At 46.6% G+C, this 17,823-nt stretch overlaps 2 protein-coding genes across 2 annotated transcripts; one reads left to right on the forward strand and one right to left on the reverse strand.

Moving 5' to 3' along the window:
* Window positions 1-1,497: 1,497 nt before the first annotated feature.
* LOC119291484 (sulfate transporter 3.1-like) lies at window positions 1,498-6,869 on the forward strand. Its single transcript, XM_037570243.1, has 9 exons — window positions 1,498-1,912; window positions 2,041-2,248; window positions 2,545-2,716; window positions 3,336-3,401; window positions 5,191-5,304; window positions 5,387-5,503; window positions 5,600-6,290; window positions 6,375-6,451; window positions 6,544-6,869. Exons 1-9 carry the CDS (start codon window positions 1,567-1,569, stop codon window positions 6,727-6,729), a joined length of 1,977 nt encoding a protein of 658 aa, XP_037426140.1. The 5' UTR covers window positions 1,498-1,566; the 3' UTR covers window positions 6,730-6,869.
* A 322-nt stretch (window positions 6,870-7,191) lies between these two features.
* Window positions 7,192-17,618, reverse strand: LOC119291485 (protein NETWORKED 1D-like). The gene is made up of 6 exons (XM_037570244.1): window positions 17,423-17,618; window positions 16,887-16,980; window positions 16,388-16,724; window positions 10,397-15,180; window positions 8,762-10,249; window positions 7,192-8,571 (listed from the first exon to the last, which is right to left on the reverse strand). Exons 3-6 carry the CDS (start codon window positions 16,491-16,493, stop codon window positions 7,450-7,452), a joined length of 7,500 nt encoding a protein of 2,499 aa, XP_037426141.1. The 5' UTR covers window positions 16,494-16,724; window positions 16,887-16,980; window positions 17,423-17,618; the 3' UTR covers window positions 7,192-7,449.
* Window positions 17,619-17,823: the final 205 nt, after the last annotated feature.

Genomic DNA, 17,823 nt, shown 5'->3' on the forward strand with positions numbered 1-17,823 from the left:
GCTCTACTCTCGCGCTATCAGGTTACAAGAAATTGTGGAACTCTCCAGGCTTCCACTCTCCGTCGACATTATTTGAGTTTGGTATGCATGCACATTTTATTTCTTTTGGCGGGAAGTATGCTTACATGTTGATCCCACCATGTACTCGTTATTTCTCGAAAGAAAAAGAAAAACAAATTTGCGGGCCATGCTATCTAGCTTGGGCCCACGCGCAGAGAAGGTCAATGATTTGATTAGGACGCGGGGTGTTTTTAATTGTGTGGTGTCTCAGAGGTCGGTCAAGACTCAAGAAGGCAAACTCCAGATAGCTTCTCCACGCTCAACACGTACTGACTCAGTGCTGACCAAATCCGTATACAATTCGGTTTCTCACGCTACTAATCTGCGCCGTGCGTGCTTACCCGGCGTCGCAGGAGCAGTCGACGAGGTTAACGGGGTAGCAGCCACCGAAACGAAAACGAGTGGGTATGCATGGGTAATGGGTAGCTTCATAACGGCGCACACGCACACGTGTTGATGCCTGTCGGCTACTCGATTAATAAATAAATCGTTAAACAAGCAGCCACATTGCCCAGGCGACCGTCGTGGCGGCCGGTAACTTGCTCAGGTCATCTGGGAGAGATGCGATACTCTGCCTAATCATTTCGCTGATTTCCTGCTGTGGGTAGCACGTAGGACCGAACACGTGCAGGATTGCCAGCTCCGTGGCGTTTTTGCATCCATTTTCGAGGCGCATATGCGATGGATGTGATCATCGCATATCTTGTCTCAGTGGAATCTGCTCTGTTTTTTCGTTTTGGTTTTGGCATGCACAGTTGGCACGCCGTCCGCATGTGCACACACGTCAGCATCTGACACGCAGGAGATGCTGCTTAGCTAACCACAGTTCCAGATCAGACCGTTCGATATGCAGATTTTTTTTAACGCAAGACCTCGCTATAATACCAAAACGATAGCTGCACGTACGATCGCGCTGTAGGCAGAATACACACATACACAAAAACTGCAAAACAGCACGCGTTTTGCACATGCGCTTACGTACGTGCTTGTCAGCGGATGGATCGAGCAAACGAGCCTGGCCGAACCCCGTGCACAGTACGCGCCGATGCCGATCGATCGACGCGGAGCCGACCGGCCCGATCGCACCGCAGATCGGCGGCCGACGGGACGAGACGACAGCCGCGCCCACCCGCACGAGACGCCAACAATAATCCTATACTCTACTGAAGCTTCCTGCAGATCCCGTCACTTCCTTCCTCTACCGCGCGCTCCACGTCAGGGATGTACGTAGGTCCCTGTCAGGCGGGCCCCGAGCGGCTCCGGGGTCCCCGTGCGCCCGTCGCATCGCACCGCACGGCGAGGTTTACCCGGAACGCTAATCCCGACCGAGCCCACCGCCCGGATCACACCCGCAACGGAGCGGACACCTAATCCGGCCCCTGGCCGATGTATATATACACCAGCGTAGCACGGGCAGACCATCCAGAGCAAGCGCAAGTGGTGAAAACCATTTCCAAACACAGCACACACACGCACGCAGTTAGAGCGAGCGAGCAGCCGGCGGCCATGGGCGGCAGCGCGGCGGCCGGGAAGAGCGTGAACGGCGGGGGCAGGGCGGCGCCGAGGGTGCCGGTGCCGGAGGCGCGGCCGTTCCTCGACACGTTCCGGGCCAACCTCAAGGAGACCTTCTTCCCGGACGACCCGTTCCGCGCGGTGGTGCGGGAGCGGGGCTTCGGCCGGCGCGCGGCGGCCGCGCTCCGCTACTTCTTCCCGTTCCTGGAGTGGGCGCCGGCGTACAGGCTCGGCACCTTCAAGTCGGACCTCATCGCCGGCATCACCATTGCCAGCCTCGCCATCCCGCAGGGCATCAGCTACGCCAAGCTCGCCAACCTGCCGCCCATCCTCGGCCTCTGTAAGCGCATCACACATGGCCATATACATGTTGCCATTGCCGATTTGTTATGCCGGCCGCGCTCTGCGGTGCATGCATGCGCGTGAGCTAGTGACTCACTGTATCTACCACTATGTGACCGACTGCAGACTCGAGCTTCGTGCCGCCGCTGGTGTACGCGATGATGGGGAGCTCCAAGGACCTGGCGGTGGGGACGGTGGCGGTGGCGTCGCTGCTCATCGGCTCCATGCTGGGCGCCGAGGTTTCGGCGACGGAGAACCCGGCGCTCTATCTCCACCTGGCCTTCACGGCGACCTTCTTCGCCGGCGTCATCCAGGCCTCGCTTGGCATCCTCAGGCACGTCGTACCATGCATGAGCTTCGTGCTCACTCTATTAACTAATCAAACCATCGATTCCGATTAGGAAAATCACACCTAAGCTCTCTCTTGTGGGTTAAGCCACATACGTAGTTGGTGAGAAACTGAGAATGGACGAGTCCAAAAGCACAGTGGCACCTTTCTAACTTGTCAAAAGTTAATTAGCTTCTAGAGTATAATTAGCTGTAGCTCTAGATGCAGCAAGTTTAGGTGTAACTGCTACATAGAGCACGTACTTACTGAGATGGATGGATGCATGTGTGTACTACGTGCAGGCTGGGCTTCATCGTGGACTTCCTGTCGCACGCGGCGATCGTGGGGTTCATGGGCGGCGCGGCGACGGTGGTGTGCCTGCAGCAGCTCAAGGGCATGCTGGGGCTGGAGCACTTCACCACCTCCACCGACCTCGTCTCCGTCATGCGCTCCGTCTTCTCCCAGACACACCAGGTCCAGTATGCACTCATCGTCTGTTACTGGTACCCAAAAATAATTGACACTTGCATCTTGTTACTACCCATACATACATACTAGTAGCTAGTAGGCACGTACCTAGGACTCCAACTCCAAGAGCCCATAGTAGGTATGCACCTTTTCAGTGCTTTTTTCTTGCATACTGGTAGAATTTTGCAGCACCGTGCGTATGTCTGTCCGTAGATAGTCGCCAAGAACTTATTAATAGGCCATGAAAAACGGACGGATGGCATGATGACACCGGTGCATGCGCGTGACACTTTGGGACTGGGCTCCCGGGGCACAAGCCTCTGGGGTAAATGGCTATATATGTCTAGACCGGCAAGGTTAATTACGTGCATGCCATGCCCGGGAAGGACACGACACGACACGACGGCGAGCTCCACTTGCCTCTACGGCCGGCCATGCCTATGTCCATCTCTGCACTGCAGCTTGGTCCAGCTCGCTGGCTGGGCACAGTCACATACGTACATATGAGGGACATGCATGACATGCACCCGATCGACCATTGCATGTGACTAGCTAGCTACTCCACTGTTAATAGTCCGTGTATGTTACTGACGGGTTCAATTGGTTGCATGGCTTTGATTTGCAGTGGCGATGGGAGAGCGTGGTGCTCGGCTGCGGCTTCCTCTTCTTCCTCCTCGTCACCCGCTTCTTCGTAAGTCAAGTCTACCAGTATGCTAATATTCTCACTTTACTTCCCAGATCTTTTGATCACCTTTTCTTTTTAAAATACTACCATATGCTTTCGATTGCCTTTTCATTTTTAATCACAAGTTAAACACCTCATGCTTAACTTGTGCGTGACAAAATCCCAATTCGCCTCTCCAGTGTAGGAGTGCAGTCCTCTAGTAGTAAGTGGCGCAAGAATCTCCGGTAAACTAATGACGTGCCCAATGACACCAAAAGGGGTGCATAAACTAGGACCACAAGAGAATCGATCGACCCATCCATTCAAGGGATGGATCCATGGATCGCCACCAATCATTGGGCCTTTTCTTGCATCTCTAACTCCATTACTGTACTACTAGCAGCCTGTTATAATCGTCCATGACGTACTACCCCACTCTGTACTGTACTCGGATCGTGACAGCACAGACGCTACCTCGACCGTGACACGATGTTTTGGAGGTAATGGCGGTGCACGAGAGGCTAACCCCATTTGTGCACGCCTCGTAATCCAAAAGGCATGCTCTCTCTGCTCTCTAGTCCATGGGTGCATATGGCTAGCTAGTGCTAGACCCAGTGTTTAGCTGCGTCAGTCTGTCAGTCAATCAGTCACAGGTCTGCTCGAGCTCGAGAGCTGCAGGAAAGACAATTTTGTGCTGTGAGCTTTCTGGAGATGAGGTTGCTAGGCGGGGCAGCGCCTACTCCACATGAGGACGCCCGCTCGTGAGTAGTTCATTGGCGGGACAAGAGAATCCATCCATTGGGCGCCTTTGGACACATAGCTCGCACCTGCACGCAGCACATGCCTCTCATCTCTGACGATCTGATCTTGCTCCATACTTCCACTGTCATCTTCCTCCTCGTCTCTGAACACCATGCTAAAAACAGCATGTGCCTTTACACAAACCCAATTTGACCTCTGCTCTCTACTACGTATTTTAGTTATCTAAACGCTTTTATATTTGTTTACGGAGGGAGTAATAGTTTATGTGACTTGGGGGCTCCTTCCTTTTTGCGTCTGAAAAGGAGAAACCTTTTTGTCTTTTCAAGGTGTTGGTAAGTGATGGAGGAGCATAATTTTGAGCCAGACAGGCGTTGATTGCATCGTGTCATTTTCTGTCAGCAGGACAGTGCTTGACCTGCATCCTGACTATAGCTTGTTTTCGCATCGGTGTCACGCCGATGGCGAGATGCATGCATCGGACCAGATATCATGGGCGGGGAAAGAGCCGACCTGCGGAATTATTGCAAAAGGCCAAGCTCCACTAACCGCTCTATTATGGTGCGATAATTATTAACTAATCTGAAATGAGATGCCTGAGGAAGCTTGTTCTTGGGGAGAATATCACGTGTGGTAGTGTAGCCACTGAATTTTATATGTCCCGATCAAAAATTGATTGTTATTGAGTATGTTTATTGGCTGATTATTCCAATGTGTTCGTCATGTTTCAAAGCGCAACCGGCCATATGATATGCCCAGTATGGCTACATGCATTGTCCACGTGCAGAGGCCAGGGGCCATCCTCCAATTTTTTTTTTTTTTGATATGCCCAGTTCTGTTCTGAATTCTGATACTGCAAAACTCTGAATACTTATGATGAATACTGTCTTAGAATTACTGCTTCCTTGGTCTGAACTTTGAGGCTCTTGCTCCAAGTTGAACCAAGAATTGATTATCTAACAAACCATTTCTTAGTGCTCTGAAACCACTTCAAGTTAGCATCACTCTAAAAGTTATTAATGTTTCATGAAACTAATCTTATGTTTAATTTGGGCAGAGCAAGAGGCAGCCTAGGTTCTTCTGGGTATCCGCCGCCGCGCCATTGACGTCGGTCATCCTTGGGAGCCTCCTGGTCTACTTCACCCATGCTGAAAACCATGGCGTTCAAATTGTGAGCAACCCGTACATTCACCACAACATTTGCACGTTATGTGGACTGAATGACTGACTGACGCCGTTTTGGAACACTCTAGATCGGTAATCTGAAGAAAGGCCTGAACCCAATCTCCGTTACAAACCTCCAATTCACGCCGCCGTACATGATGCTCGCCCTGAAGACCGGCCTCATCACCGGCGTCATCGCCCTCGCCGTAAGCCCAACAAACTCATCTGCTCCGCTAGTACTGCCGCTGCACCGAAGTAAATTACACCGGCGAAAGATTTACTGACACCACATTCGCTCGCAGGAAGGGATCGCCGTTGGCCGGAGCTTCGCCATGTTCAAGAACTACCACATCGACGGCAACAAGGAGATGATCGCCATCGGGACGATGAACATCCTGGGGTCCTTCACCTCCTGCTACCTCACCACGGGGCCCTTCTCCCGGTCCGCCGTGAACTACAACGCCGGGTGCAAGACGGCCATGTCCAACGTGATCATGTCGCTGGCGGTGATGGTGACGCTCCTCTTCCTGACGCCGCTCTTCCACTACACGCCGCTGGTGGTGCTGTCGGCGATCATCATGTCGGCGATGCTGGGGCTCATCGACTTCCCGGCCGCCGTGCACCTCTGGCACGTGGACAAGGTGGACTTCTGCGTCTGCGCGGGGGCCTACCTCGGCGTCGTCTTCGGCAGCGTCGAGATGGGGCTGGTGGTGGCCGTGGCCATCTCGGTGCTGCGGGTGCTGCTCTTCGTGGCGCGGCCGAGGACGACCGTGCTGGGCAACGTGCCGGACACCAACATCTACCGCCGGATGGACCAGTACACGACCGCGCGGACGGTGCCCGGCGTGCTCGTGCTGCGGGTGGACTCGCCCATCTACTTCGCCAACTCCGGCTACCTTCGCGAGAGGTTCACCCGGTGGATCGACGAGGACGATGAACGGACCAGCGCCAAGGGCGAGACGGGCGTGCAGTACGTCGTCCTCGACATGGGTGGTAAGCTCCAAACAACTTGTCTGAAGAACTTTGCTCCGTCTGAAAGTTGGGCATTGGATCTGAAACTATCGTTTCTCTCCGCAGCTGTGGGCAGCATCGACACCAGCGGGACGAGCATGCTGGAAGAGCTCAAGAAGACCCTGGACAGGAGGGGCATTCAGGTAAGAACAGAGCAACACAAACTGTCATCTTTCTGAAGAAATTATATGTAATGCTTTTGTCACGAACCATGGCTGATTTCTCTTGGTTTCAGATCGTGCTGGCGAACCCGGGGAGCGAGATCATGAAGAAGCTGGAGAGCTCCAAGGTGCTGGAGCTCATCGGCCACGAGTGGATCTTCCCGACGGTGGGCGAGGCGGTGGCGGAGTGCGACTTCGTGCTGCACTCCCACAAGCCGGGCATGGTGGTGGACAGTGCCTCGCATGAGAACATGGTCTGATTGGGTCTGACCTGAGTTGAGTTGTTAACATGCAATGCAAGCCGAGATCGGTATAAACATCTCGAGCTATTGTACTCCTACATTGTGGATGAAATCCGCATGAAATGAATATCACCGTTTTTGTTGGTGTTGAAGCAAAAGCCAAGCTTGTGCAAATGCAATATATAGTCGATAATCTGAACAAATGATAGTACGAGACTGACCTTCCCAAACTTGCTTCTTGCATGGTTGCAAAGCCATCAGGTGTCTGTCCATTGGCAAAAATTTACTGCTACCCTAATTAACAGGCATTCAACAAAAAATCAGGACACAGATCAGAAATACACTTGCAGAGGACAGACACATAAGAACAGAAAAATTTAACACTTGCAGACTACTAATAACCAAATGGACAGACACATAAGAAAAGATCAGAGAAGTATAGACTACCAAATTCCAACATGAAAGATCAGTGTATCCGCATATTGTAAAAGGGGGTGAAAATTATATCCCTGAAAGAAGCATTCTCATATATCTTCATTGCAGACACAGAGAAACAGCGAAGGGCAACGGAATTACAAAATGCTTCGATTCATAAAAGTATCAGTAGGATTAACTAGTTAAACTAGGGGGCATTTCTGAACAAGGACAAAACTCCGAATGCATGAGCTCCTTGTTAACATTATCATGCAACCCATTACAGAAGAGATACTAAAGACATTGCTTGCTGCGGACTCCGAATCAAGACTCAGTCACTGTTTTGGGGCGCACACAGCCGCAGAAGGGCACCCTACTCTTCTTCTTCTGCCCGGCGTCATTCTTGTCCTTCTTTGCGTACACGTAGTCCCTCAAGAGCAGCCGCGACCGCTTCTCGGAGACCTTGACCCTCTTGAACTCATGCTCTTCCTCGAGCTTCAGCAGCACGTACTGTATCTTCTGGAGCTCGAGGTCCAGCCTCGCCACCTTCTCCGACCCTTTCTGCACCTGCTCGGAGATCTTCCTTCTGCTGGAATAGCCCTCTAGGTCGGCATTCACCTCGAATGCAGGATAATTCTCGGCCTTCTTTGTCAAACTGCTGTTGAAACCTATCTGTTCCAAGACAGAGCCCTCGATCTCCTGCAGCTGAGCCCTGATGCTGCTGTACTCTGAGCTCATGGGAGATTTGCCCTTGGAAGTTCCCTCGATTTTCTGCTTCACTTCCTCGATGCTTGCTTGGATGATTAGCAGACCCTGAGCATCGGTGGCGAGCTTCTCAAGGACATTTTTGGTCCATAACTGCTGAGGCTCCAGGGTTGCTGTTGATATCTCGAGCCTGTTGATCCCTAGGTCTCTTCCTCTTGCTATTTCAAAGGAAGTGTACTGACTCTTCACCTCCTCCACCTCTTGTATGTCATGTTCAGATGATGATGACTTGGCTGTTCCATTCTTGCAATCCTTCTCAGCAGTCTCCCACAGCTGGAGCATCTCATCATCAAGCTCAGCATTTGCATCACCACCAAGAGGGTAGACAGCGGCTCCAGAGCCATATGGTGGGCAAGTAGATACCTGGTCAAGTTCGATATCTTTCATGATCTGTGCTTGCTTCCCTTTGGAGTTATCGGCATCATATTTTTGCCTATCATCCTCCATGTATTGTTCCTTGTGCCTAATGCATGAACCTTTTCTTGATTTAAGATCTTGAATTTCTAGATTCGCCGACTCCAATTTAGCAGTGAATTCAGTAAACTCCTTATCTTGGCGGTCCTTCACATCTAATATCACAACCCGGAGTGCTTTAACTCTTGCAATTAAGCTGTCCAACTCCAAAACTCCTGATGGTATGTCTAGGAACTCTGAACCACGTCTGTCATCTTGTACAAGCTCCTGCATAACCAAATATATTATAAGTGAAAGGTATAACTATCTAGTTTACATGACATAATGCTATTTGTCAAGGAGAAAAACAAATTTCCTGTTTTAGTGTCACTATGGAGAACTTCTATAATAAACACAGCATATTGCATATCCGTGGAGAATGGAAAATGCTCCAGTTTCATAGGATGGAGTAGCTTACCAAATTGCCTTCTTTATCTGAAAGTAAATGGGTGCCTTCCTCCAGCATGCTTATCTGATCCGACAGAGATGCTAAAAGTGGCAGATATCTGCTCATCTCTGCCTTCAGTTCTGTAGTTTCTGCTCCCATGACGGCAATCCTTCTGTGCAGCTCATCAACATAAGCATCCCTTGAGGAGATTTCTTTCATTAGCATTCCCTTTTCAGTGATCATTCTGATCTCAAGAGCCTCGCATTCCATCATCAGCTCAAGTAGATGTTCCTCATAGATCATGACATTCACCGAACAAGTTATCATATCACTCACGAGTGAAACAATTTCCCTTTCATGTTGCTCATTCTCTTTTGTCACCATCTCAAGTGTAGACACCAAACTCTCTTCCTTCTGCTTATGAGTGTCAACATCTCCTTGCAACGCCACGTTAGCTTCGCAAAGAAGAAGATAATCATTATCCCTAACAGCACCTTGTTCAGTTAGCGCTGCGATTTTCTCCTCAAGTTCACCTTTTGCATCTTCAGCAGAAGCCTCAAGATCCCTGAGAACTCTGCACAATTCCTGGTTTGTCTCCTGCAAGAATTGGTTCTTCTCATCTGCCTTGTGTAGCTCATCATCCTTCTGCATTAACCGTGCCATGCCATTGCTGAGTTCAATGTTCAACGTCTCCTCCTTTTCACTACCTTGCTGCAACCTTTGGCACATCTGTTCATTCAGCTCAATAAGCTTGTGATTTTCATTCCGCACAAAAAGCAATTCTGTTGCACCTGCCTCCACTTCTTTCTCAAGTTCACACTTCTGCAAGTGCAGATCTCTGAAGTCAATGACTATTTCTGTAAGAATTGTTCCAAGAACAGATAGCTCAGCTTCCATGAAGACATTTCTATGTTCACTCTCCTCTTTATGCTTTACATGGTTGCAAGTTTCACGAGACAAAGTCTGCAGCATAATTTCATCATGAATCACAGCAGGACGTCCCAAGTCCTTGCAGACATTGAGGATCTTTATTTGCTGTGAGATTCCCTCCCTTAGTTCCTTATTGTGTTTCAGCAATACTTCCTTCTCCTCTTCTTCATTTTTGGCTTCCTCCTTGAGCTGTGATATTACTACCTCTGCGGAATGAGCGGCCTTTATGAACTTCTGGCATTCATCAAAGAGAGCAAAGTTTTTGTCTTTAACATCAGCCAAACTATTATTCAAGATCAATGCACTGATAGAAGCATCTGTACAATCTTGCAGCTCTTGATCAAGCATCTCGTCCATATGGCAGATTTTCTCTTGCAGGGAAGAAACTGTCGCTTCAAAGTCATTTATCTGTATTTGGTGCAACCTGAGCAAAGCTTCATGCTGTTCATTTCTAATTTCCACCTGATCTTGTAGATTCTCAAGTTGACTATATAAGAGGTCTTTCTCTGCTAACAGGGATGAGTTCTTGCCTCCCAGATCAGCATGCTCATCCTCCAGAGATTTCATAGCCAGTGTGGCGCTCTCCAGCTGACAGGAAATAAGATTTGGATCAGATAGGAACGGGACTGTTCAAGCAGACTATGAAGAAGAGTATAATTTGTACTAACAAGGGAACTTAAGACGGATGAATATTTAATCAGATAGTTAAGAGTGAAGGCACAATTATAGTAATACCTGGAACAGAATATTGTCCTTTTCAGCAAGAAGAGCAGAGTTATTGGCAAGATAAGACCGGGACAGTTCTTCTGAATCTTTTAACTTCATTCTCAGTTCTCCCATCTCAGAATTCACATTAGAGAATGAAATCTCCAACATGGACTTTTGCTCCGAAATATCAGCATATTTTTTATTGAGGATATGTAGTTCCCGTGCCAGAGCATCCTTCTCAGAACTATGCAAGCAAACATCATATTTCAGAGAGCTTTGTGAAGCTCCCAGTTCTTTTATGATCTCCTTCAGGGCTTCAGTTTCAACAATTGCATTTGAAAATGATTTCTTCAAGATCAAACACTCGTCTGACAGCTTCTCCATCTCACATGTTTTTTCCTCGAGTAACTGCTGGAGTGCTGCTGCACTTCTGTTTACTGCCTCCATCTCATGTTCCAGTGAACAGTACTGCTTCTCCAGAATTTCTGTCTCTTTCTTCTGATGGGTCAATTGACTCTGAAGTATCTCCTTGTCACCAATGTGGAGCCCCACTTCATTCTCTAGATTCACTTTCATTTCCTTCAACATGTCCAGTTCATCGTGAAGGCCACTGATAGTTAATTCAGAAGAAAGATTTTGTTCACCAAGGATACGGTTGTCCTCTGCATGCTTGGATATCATGCTCTCAAGGTCCAACTTGCTGCTCTCCATCTCATTCAATTTATCACTCAGCCTCTCAATCTTCAAAACCAACCCACTGACTTCTTCCTGAGACTGAGAATGCATATTTGTCATCATAAGAAGAGATGCTTCAGCTTCAATGTGCTTATGTGCTTCATCTTTTAGCTTAGTCTGCAAGGTATCCACCTCTTCTCTCTTCTGTTTGAGTTCTTTATCAAGCATTTGCCCTTTTTGTTCAGAATTCTCTAGTTCAGCCTGCACTTCAGAGAGTTGAGATTCTAGATCAGATACTCTCGCCAAGGACTGCTTGTGCTGAAGAAGAGCTGAGTCCTTTTTGGTATTCAGCAGCAAGATGGTGTTCTTAAGCTCCGAAGACACTTTTTCCACTTCATTCAACTTTCTGTTCAGCTTGTTCATCTCAAGGGCTAACCTGTTCACTTCTTCCTGAGAATTAGAATATAGATTAGTTATTGTGAGAAGAGCTGCTTCAACCTCGGCATTCTTTCGGGCTTCATTTTTCAGACTAGTCTGCAAGGTATCCACCTCTTCTCTCTGCTGCTTGAGTTCTTTATCAAGCATTTGCCCTTTTTGTTCAGAATTCTCTAGTTCAGCCTGCACTTGAGAGAGTTTAGATTCTAGATCAGATACTCTCACCAAGGACTGCTTGTGCTGAAGAAGAGTTGTGTCCTTTTCGGTATCCAGAAGCAAGATGGTGTTCTTGAGCTCCGAAGACACGTTTTCCACTTCATTCAACTTTCTGTTCAGCTTGTTAATCTCAAGGGCTAACCTGTTCACTTCTTCCTGAGAATTAGAATATAGATTAGTTATCGTGAGAAGAGCTGCTTCACCCTCAGCATTCTTTCGGGATTCATCTTTCAGACTAGTCTGCAAGCTATCGACCTCTTCTTTCTTCTGCTCGAGCTCTTTATCAAGCATTTCCTCTTTTTGTTCAGAATTCTCTAGTTCAGCCTGCACTTCAGAGAGTTTAGATTCCAGATCAGATACTCTAACCAAGGACTGCTTGTGCTGAAGAAGAGCTGTGTCCTTTTCGGTATTCAGCAGCAAGATGGTGTTCTTGAGCTCCGAAGACACGCTTTCCACTTCATTCAACTTTCTGTTCAGCTTGTTAATCTCAATGGTTAACCTGTTCACTTCTTCCTGAGAATTAGAATATAGATTAGTTATCATGAGAAGAGCTGCTTCACCCTCAGCATTCTTTCGGGCTTCATCTTTCAGACTAGTCTGCAAGCTGTCGACCTCTTCTTTCTTCTGCTCGAGTTCATCATCAAGCATTTGCCCTTTTTGTTCAGAATTTCCTAGTTCAGCCTGCACTTGAGAGAGTTTAGATTCCAGATCAGATACTCTCACCAAGGACTGCTTGTGCTGAAGAAGAGCAGTGTCCTTTTCGGTATTCAGCAGCAAGATAGTGTTCTTAAGCTCTGAAGACACATTTTCCACTTCATTCAACTTTCTATTCAGCCTGTTAATCTCAAGTGCTAACCTGTCCACTTCTTCCTGAGAACTAGAATACAGATTAGTTATTGTGAGAAGAGCTGCTTCACCCTCAGTATGCTTTCGTGCTTCATCTTTCAGGCTAGTCTGCAAGCTATCGACCTCTTCTTTCTTCTGCTCAAGTTCTTTATCAAGCATTTGCACTTGTTGTTCAGCATTCTCGAATTCAACCTGCATCACTGAAAGCTTAGATTCCAGATCAGATATTTTTACCAACGACTGCTTGTGCTGAAGAAGAGTTGTGTCCTTCTCGGAATTCAGAAGCAAGATGGTGCTCTTAAGCTCGAAAGACAGGTTCTCCATCTCATTCAACTTTCCGTTCAGCGTCTCATTCTCCAGGGCCAATCTATTTACTTCTTCCTGTGATTGGGAGTACTGATTCTCTTTTGAGATAAGCAATGTTTCAGCTTCCACACGTTTCTTGCCCTCATCTTGCAGACTTGACTGAAGAAAATCAACCATGACATTCTTTTGAGCAAATTCTTGCTCCAGCACCTGCAACTTCTGCTCAGTCTTCTCCGCCTCCATCTGTGTCTCCGAGACTTCTGACTTCAGATCGGTTACTCTTTCTAAGGACAGCTGCAGTTGAACAAGTGCTGCATCTTTCTCGGTATTCAAAACAGAGATGGTGTTCATAAGTTCACACAATAAGTCCTCCACAATCAGATTGCTGTCCTGCACTTCACTTAACTCATCGTTTAACTTTTGAAGATCCATAACAAGCTTACCCACTTCTTCCTGAGATTCAGAATGCAGGTTTGCCACCACCCTAAGTTCTGCTTCCGCATGCACCCGTTTATGGCCTTCCTCCTCCAAATTATTGTGAAGGCCACCCACCACGTCTTTGTGGTGTTTCAGTTCTTGTTCCAGCAAATGGACTTTCTCCTTATTTTTATCCAGATCTGACTGTACATCGAAAAGATGTGCTTCTAAATAAGAAAGTCTCTCCAAGGACTGCTGCTGTTGAAGTAGCATTGCATTTTTCTCAGAATCCATCTCCAAAATGGTGTTCTTGAGTTCTCGTGAAATGCTCTGCAGATTCAACCTATCATTTTCAGCCTCACTAAGCTTCTCGCTTAAGGTTTCAAGATTTTGTGCTAGTGTCTTGGCTTCTTCCTGGGACTGCAAATGTAGGTTCTCTACTCTGAGAAGAGTTGTTTCGGCAAGAATGCACTTCTGCCCTTCCTTGTGCAAACTACTTTGAAGGTTACCAACTTCTTCGGTCTTGCATACAAGTTCTCGCTCCAGTATCTGGGCTTTATTTGCAATCTTCTCTGTTTCCGATTGTGCAAACAGAAGTTGAGCTTCCAAATCACTCAATTTCTTGTTGGAATATTCAAGATCTTGTGCCAGGCTTTTAATCTCTTCCTGAGACTGGGAATGCAGGTCTTCCATTGCAAGAAGAGCTGCTTCCTTTTGCATGTAATTGAAGTGTTCATCCTGCAGCCGAGTATGTATGGCACCAGCCTCTTCTCTCTTCTGCTCAAGTTCTTGCACCAGCAACTGTACCTTCAGTTCAATCTTCTCCTGCTCTGATTGTGACTTCAAGAGCTTGCATTCCAGATCAGAAACCTCCTCAGTACACTGCTGATGTTGTAGTAGAGCCACATCTTTTTCAGTATTTATTTGTGAGACAGTGCTCCTCAGGGAGTGAATCTCACTCTCGAATTCACTCTTTGAATCCGCCAGATCTTTTCTATTTTGTGCAAGTTCTTGCTGCTGCATCATGATCTTCTGGCCCAGAGTTTCAAGCTCGGATTGCATTGTGTTGTTACATGACTCGGCACTGTTTACATTCTGAACTTCCCTGTCCATATGATCAGAGAGTTTCTTGAGTTCGTTGTGTGACTTAGAGAGCTCAGTCTCTAAAGCAGACAATCTTTTGGTGGATTCGCTGTACTGCACAAGGGCTTTGTCCTTCTCAGAAATCAAACATGAGATGGTGTCCTTAAGGCTTTGGCATTCATTCTCAGCATTGTTTGCCCGATGAGACTCAGATGAAACTTGTTGCTTCAGACTTTGGCTCTCTGCTAATAATTTGGAAATTTCATTTTGCAAATTCATGATGTCATCACTTGCATCTTGTTTCCCTTTAGCATCTGGGCTTTCAAAACTGAGGCCTTTTCTTACTTTCCCATCAGAGAAATTGAGACGATGGGCACTATCACAGCTTTCAAACAAATCAGTGAACTGTTTGAGACCTTTGCGACTTGATAAAGAACCTATTTCATCAGGGTGTGTACCATTCCTCTTGACAGTAAATAGCGGTGGTGAAACACCAAGTGCATCCCTGTGGAGATCATCAGGTTCAAAAGGTGCACGCAAGGGTGTCATCATTTCTGGTGTACGTGGCTCCCCTTCCTGGCTTGAGGAGGGCGAGTCCTCAGACATTGATGGCATCTGATTTGGAAACTCCTCTGAAATTGTCCGATGGGCCTGCCGGAGTGCACCAGTTGCTTGATCGTACCTTTCTGCTAAGGCACGGTATGCTCTGTAAAACTCTTCCACATGTTTCATGAGCTCAGGGCGTTTTTTATAGTACATTTCTGCTCTCCTTGCAAAAGAATCAGCATCTTCATTGATAAGTTTTATCATCGCCTTGACCATCATATCCATGTCTGTTCACAAAAAGAAATTCAATTAGCCGCATGCCATTCAATATTACTAGTTTATTTTTGTTAATTCTACTTTCAACAATGTAATCAGATTCTACATGATGTATCAACAAAGTAAATACAAAATGATGAGAGATGAATGTTGGTCAGAAATAAAATATTACTCCCAGGAAGTAAAAAATATGTTTAATACAAGAAAATGCAAAGGAACCAAACAAATATCTTATTATATACACATACATACTGAACTCCCAAAAAACTAACCAAACAACATATTAAGCCTATTGTAACATAAATATTTTGGTAATACTGTTTCTTTTATAGACCGGGTTTTGGTAATACTGTTCCTAATCATACAATAGCTTTTCAGTTCAAAAATCATAAGATAGCAAATTAAGCATGTGGAGAATCATGACAATGAGGTGAACTGAAGTAGTCACGTATTTATGCTATTATTAAAAATAGATATGGTAGGTTTATGTAGTGTTGCATAATCACATTACAAGCAACATCATTTAGTTTGTGAATTACAATGTGCTACTGCAATTTGCAAACAAAAATTCAAGTTAGTGTCAGCCCAGCCTCTTTGTTGACTTCAGAAATTAATTCAAGTTGAAGGATCAAAATTTTGTTATCTACGATAGGCGCTGTCTTTTGCTGTCACCTTTCTACCTCAATAAAGAGAGATGCCTATTTCGCATTGATGAACTTTCGATTGCCAGATATGAGATTATATCAGTCTGGCGCTGAGAACTTGAGAAGATGGTCCAAAGTGGTCATGAACAAAATTTACAGACTAAATGATCATGAAACAAAGGCACTTAGCAGGCTTTGTAAATCTACATGAAAAAGTTATGTAAATTGGATCTGTTTGTGGCACACACGTTATTAGGAATTCAACTAGCAAATTTACAAACAATATAAGCTGGATTGCATGGATTATTGAGATCAGAATGTTCCAACACACCAAACACAGATATCCAGCAAAGGCAAGTTTTGAACTATCTGCCAGACAAGAAAACGTATATACAGGAAAATGGCTTGCATTGCATGTGCATTTTATATTTAATTGAGTGGTTATAAGGCATAATGCAAAGCTCAACAAAACTATGTTCGCTCATATGTACAATTTTCGATACTAACGCATGTACTCCACACTAAATTAACAAGAAAGCATAAACAATAACGAATCGTGCGAAAAAATGCATACCGGTAAGATTCTCCTGAAGCCACTTGGAGTTCTTAGGGCTGATATGGCTAACCCACAACCATGAGTACCGTGTATTATTCGAGTCATGACGGACTAAAGTCGCCATTGTGAGAGAGGAGCAAGGTAAATCACCACAGATGGCACGATGTTTCTCAGCTTCTTTGGTGCTCAGGATTGAGCAACCCTGTGGTATAATATCATGTGTGTTGGCAGAAGATGGTTCTGATGCTTCAGAATACGCATTTAAGCAGCCGTTAAGTATATCATGCTTCCGGGCAAAGCGAAGAGCGAGGAGCCCGAAGAGCAGACAGAATCTCCCAATTTGTAAGCAGTTTACCTACAGTGCACAAGTATAGATCGATCAGCAGTTAAAAGTAGGATTTACAATTTCCTTTTTTTTTCAGAAACTGCATGAATGGAATTTATGGAATGGGGAAACAGCACAATGTAAGCTCAAAATTAGGAGTCAAGATTGGTATACTAGTCAGTAAATATTCACCTCCCATCCACAGATTTCCTGATAAACGCAGCAGAATGGATGAAGTCTTGAACCAGTTTCGAAGCATACAAATTAAGACAGGTTAACAATCCCACTGCATTACGCCCAGAAAAGAAACAGTGTTCAGTAAAGAGATGAAAACAAACTAAAACTGCAAGAAATGGAAGAAAATGAAACTGCAGGGATGATTAGCTATGAAGATACTGGAAAAGGAGGTCCAATGCTATGGAACATGGTAAAATCAGGAGAGAGAAATAAGTAGAAGAAGATGAACATTCACACACCCCTAGAGCTTGGAGGCCAATGCTACATCAGACTAGAGCGAATCAAGCAATGGTGCCCCACCCAACCAGAGGCAAGAAAAGCACCAACTAGGAGGCAGATACCAACCAACAAACACCAGAATGCGCCGGAAAAGGCTGAACCGGAGAACAGATCAAGAGGAGAAGACGGAGAAGCACGGGTTGTTGGTAAAGATCCAATCTCGGAGCGGAGGAGGGAGGGAGGGAGGGAGGGAGGGAAGCGCAGTGGCGTACCGCGGTGGAGTCCGGCTGGCGGCGACAAGGCAGGCAAGAATCAAGATCCCATCTCACCTCACGGTCTCGCCCCCATTGCCTGTGGTCAGCACGCCACTCACCAGTCACCAGCAGCAGCAGTGCCCTTGAAGTGTGCACATGCCGAGGGAAGGCTGTGCAAAGCGCAAAGGAAAAGCAGAGGGCCGGTCGAGGCCAAGCGCAAGCGGAGTTTTTGGTTGGGTTGTGATTTGAGCTGTGCGATTGATTTACCGGTGGTTAGTGTGGCAATGAAAGCGGTCCTTGATGGCAATAATAATGATAAAACCAATCGAGTGGCGGTGCTTTTCTGAAAAGTAAATCGGGTGAACGGGCGGACGGTGATGTTCTATTGCCAATTAAATCCGGGGTTAAGAGAAGTTGAA

This window comes from Triticum dicoccoides, chromosome 4B (genome assembly GCF_002162155.2).
Source record: "Triticum dicoccoides isolate Atlit2015 ecotype Zavitan chromosome 4B, WEW_v2.0, whole genome shotgun sequence".
NCBI classification, from domain to species: domain Eukaryota; kingdom Viridiplantae; phylum Streptophyta; class Magnoliopsida; order Poales; family Poaceae; genus Triticum; species Triticum dicoccoides.

Excerpts from the sequence above, each read along its gene's own strand:
- LOC119291484 (XM_037570243.1), top strand. The coding sequence starts at position 1,567 with ATGGGCGGCAGCGCGGCGGCCGGGAAGAGCGTGAACGGCGGGGGCAGG. Across the intron at positions 5,305-5,386 it reads AAAACCATGGCGTTCAAATT|ATCGGTAATCTGAAGAAAGG; the intron begins GTGAGCAACCCG and ends GGAACACTCTAG. Across the intron at positions 6,291-6,374 it reads CGTCGTCCTCGACATGGGTG|CTGTGGGCAGCATCGACACC; the intron begins GTAAGCTCCAAA and ends TTCTCTCCGCAG.
- LOC119291485 (XM_037570244.1), bottom strand. The coding sequence starts at position 16,493 with ATGGCGACTTTAGTCCGTCATGACTCGAATAATACACGGTACTCATGG. Across the intron at positions 15,181-16,387 it reads GCTTCAGGAGAATCTTACCG|ACATGGATATGATGGTCAAG; the intron begins GTATGCATTTTT and ends TTTTGTGAACAG. Across the intron at positions 8,572-8,761 it reads CAGATAAAGAAGGCAATTTG|GAGCTTGTACAAGATGACAG; the intron begins GTAAGCTACTCC and ends TTGGTTATGCAG.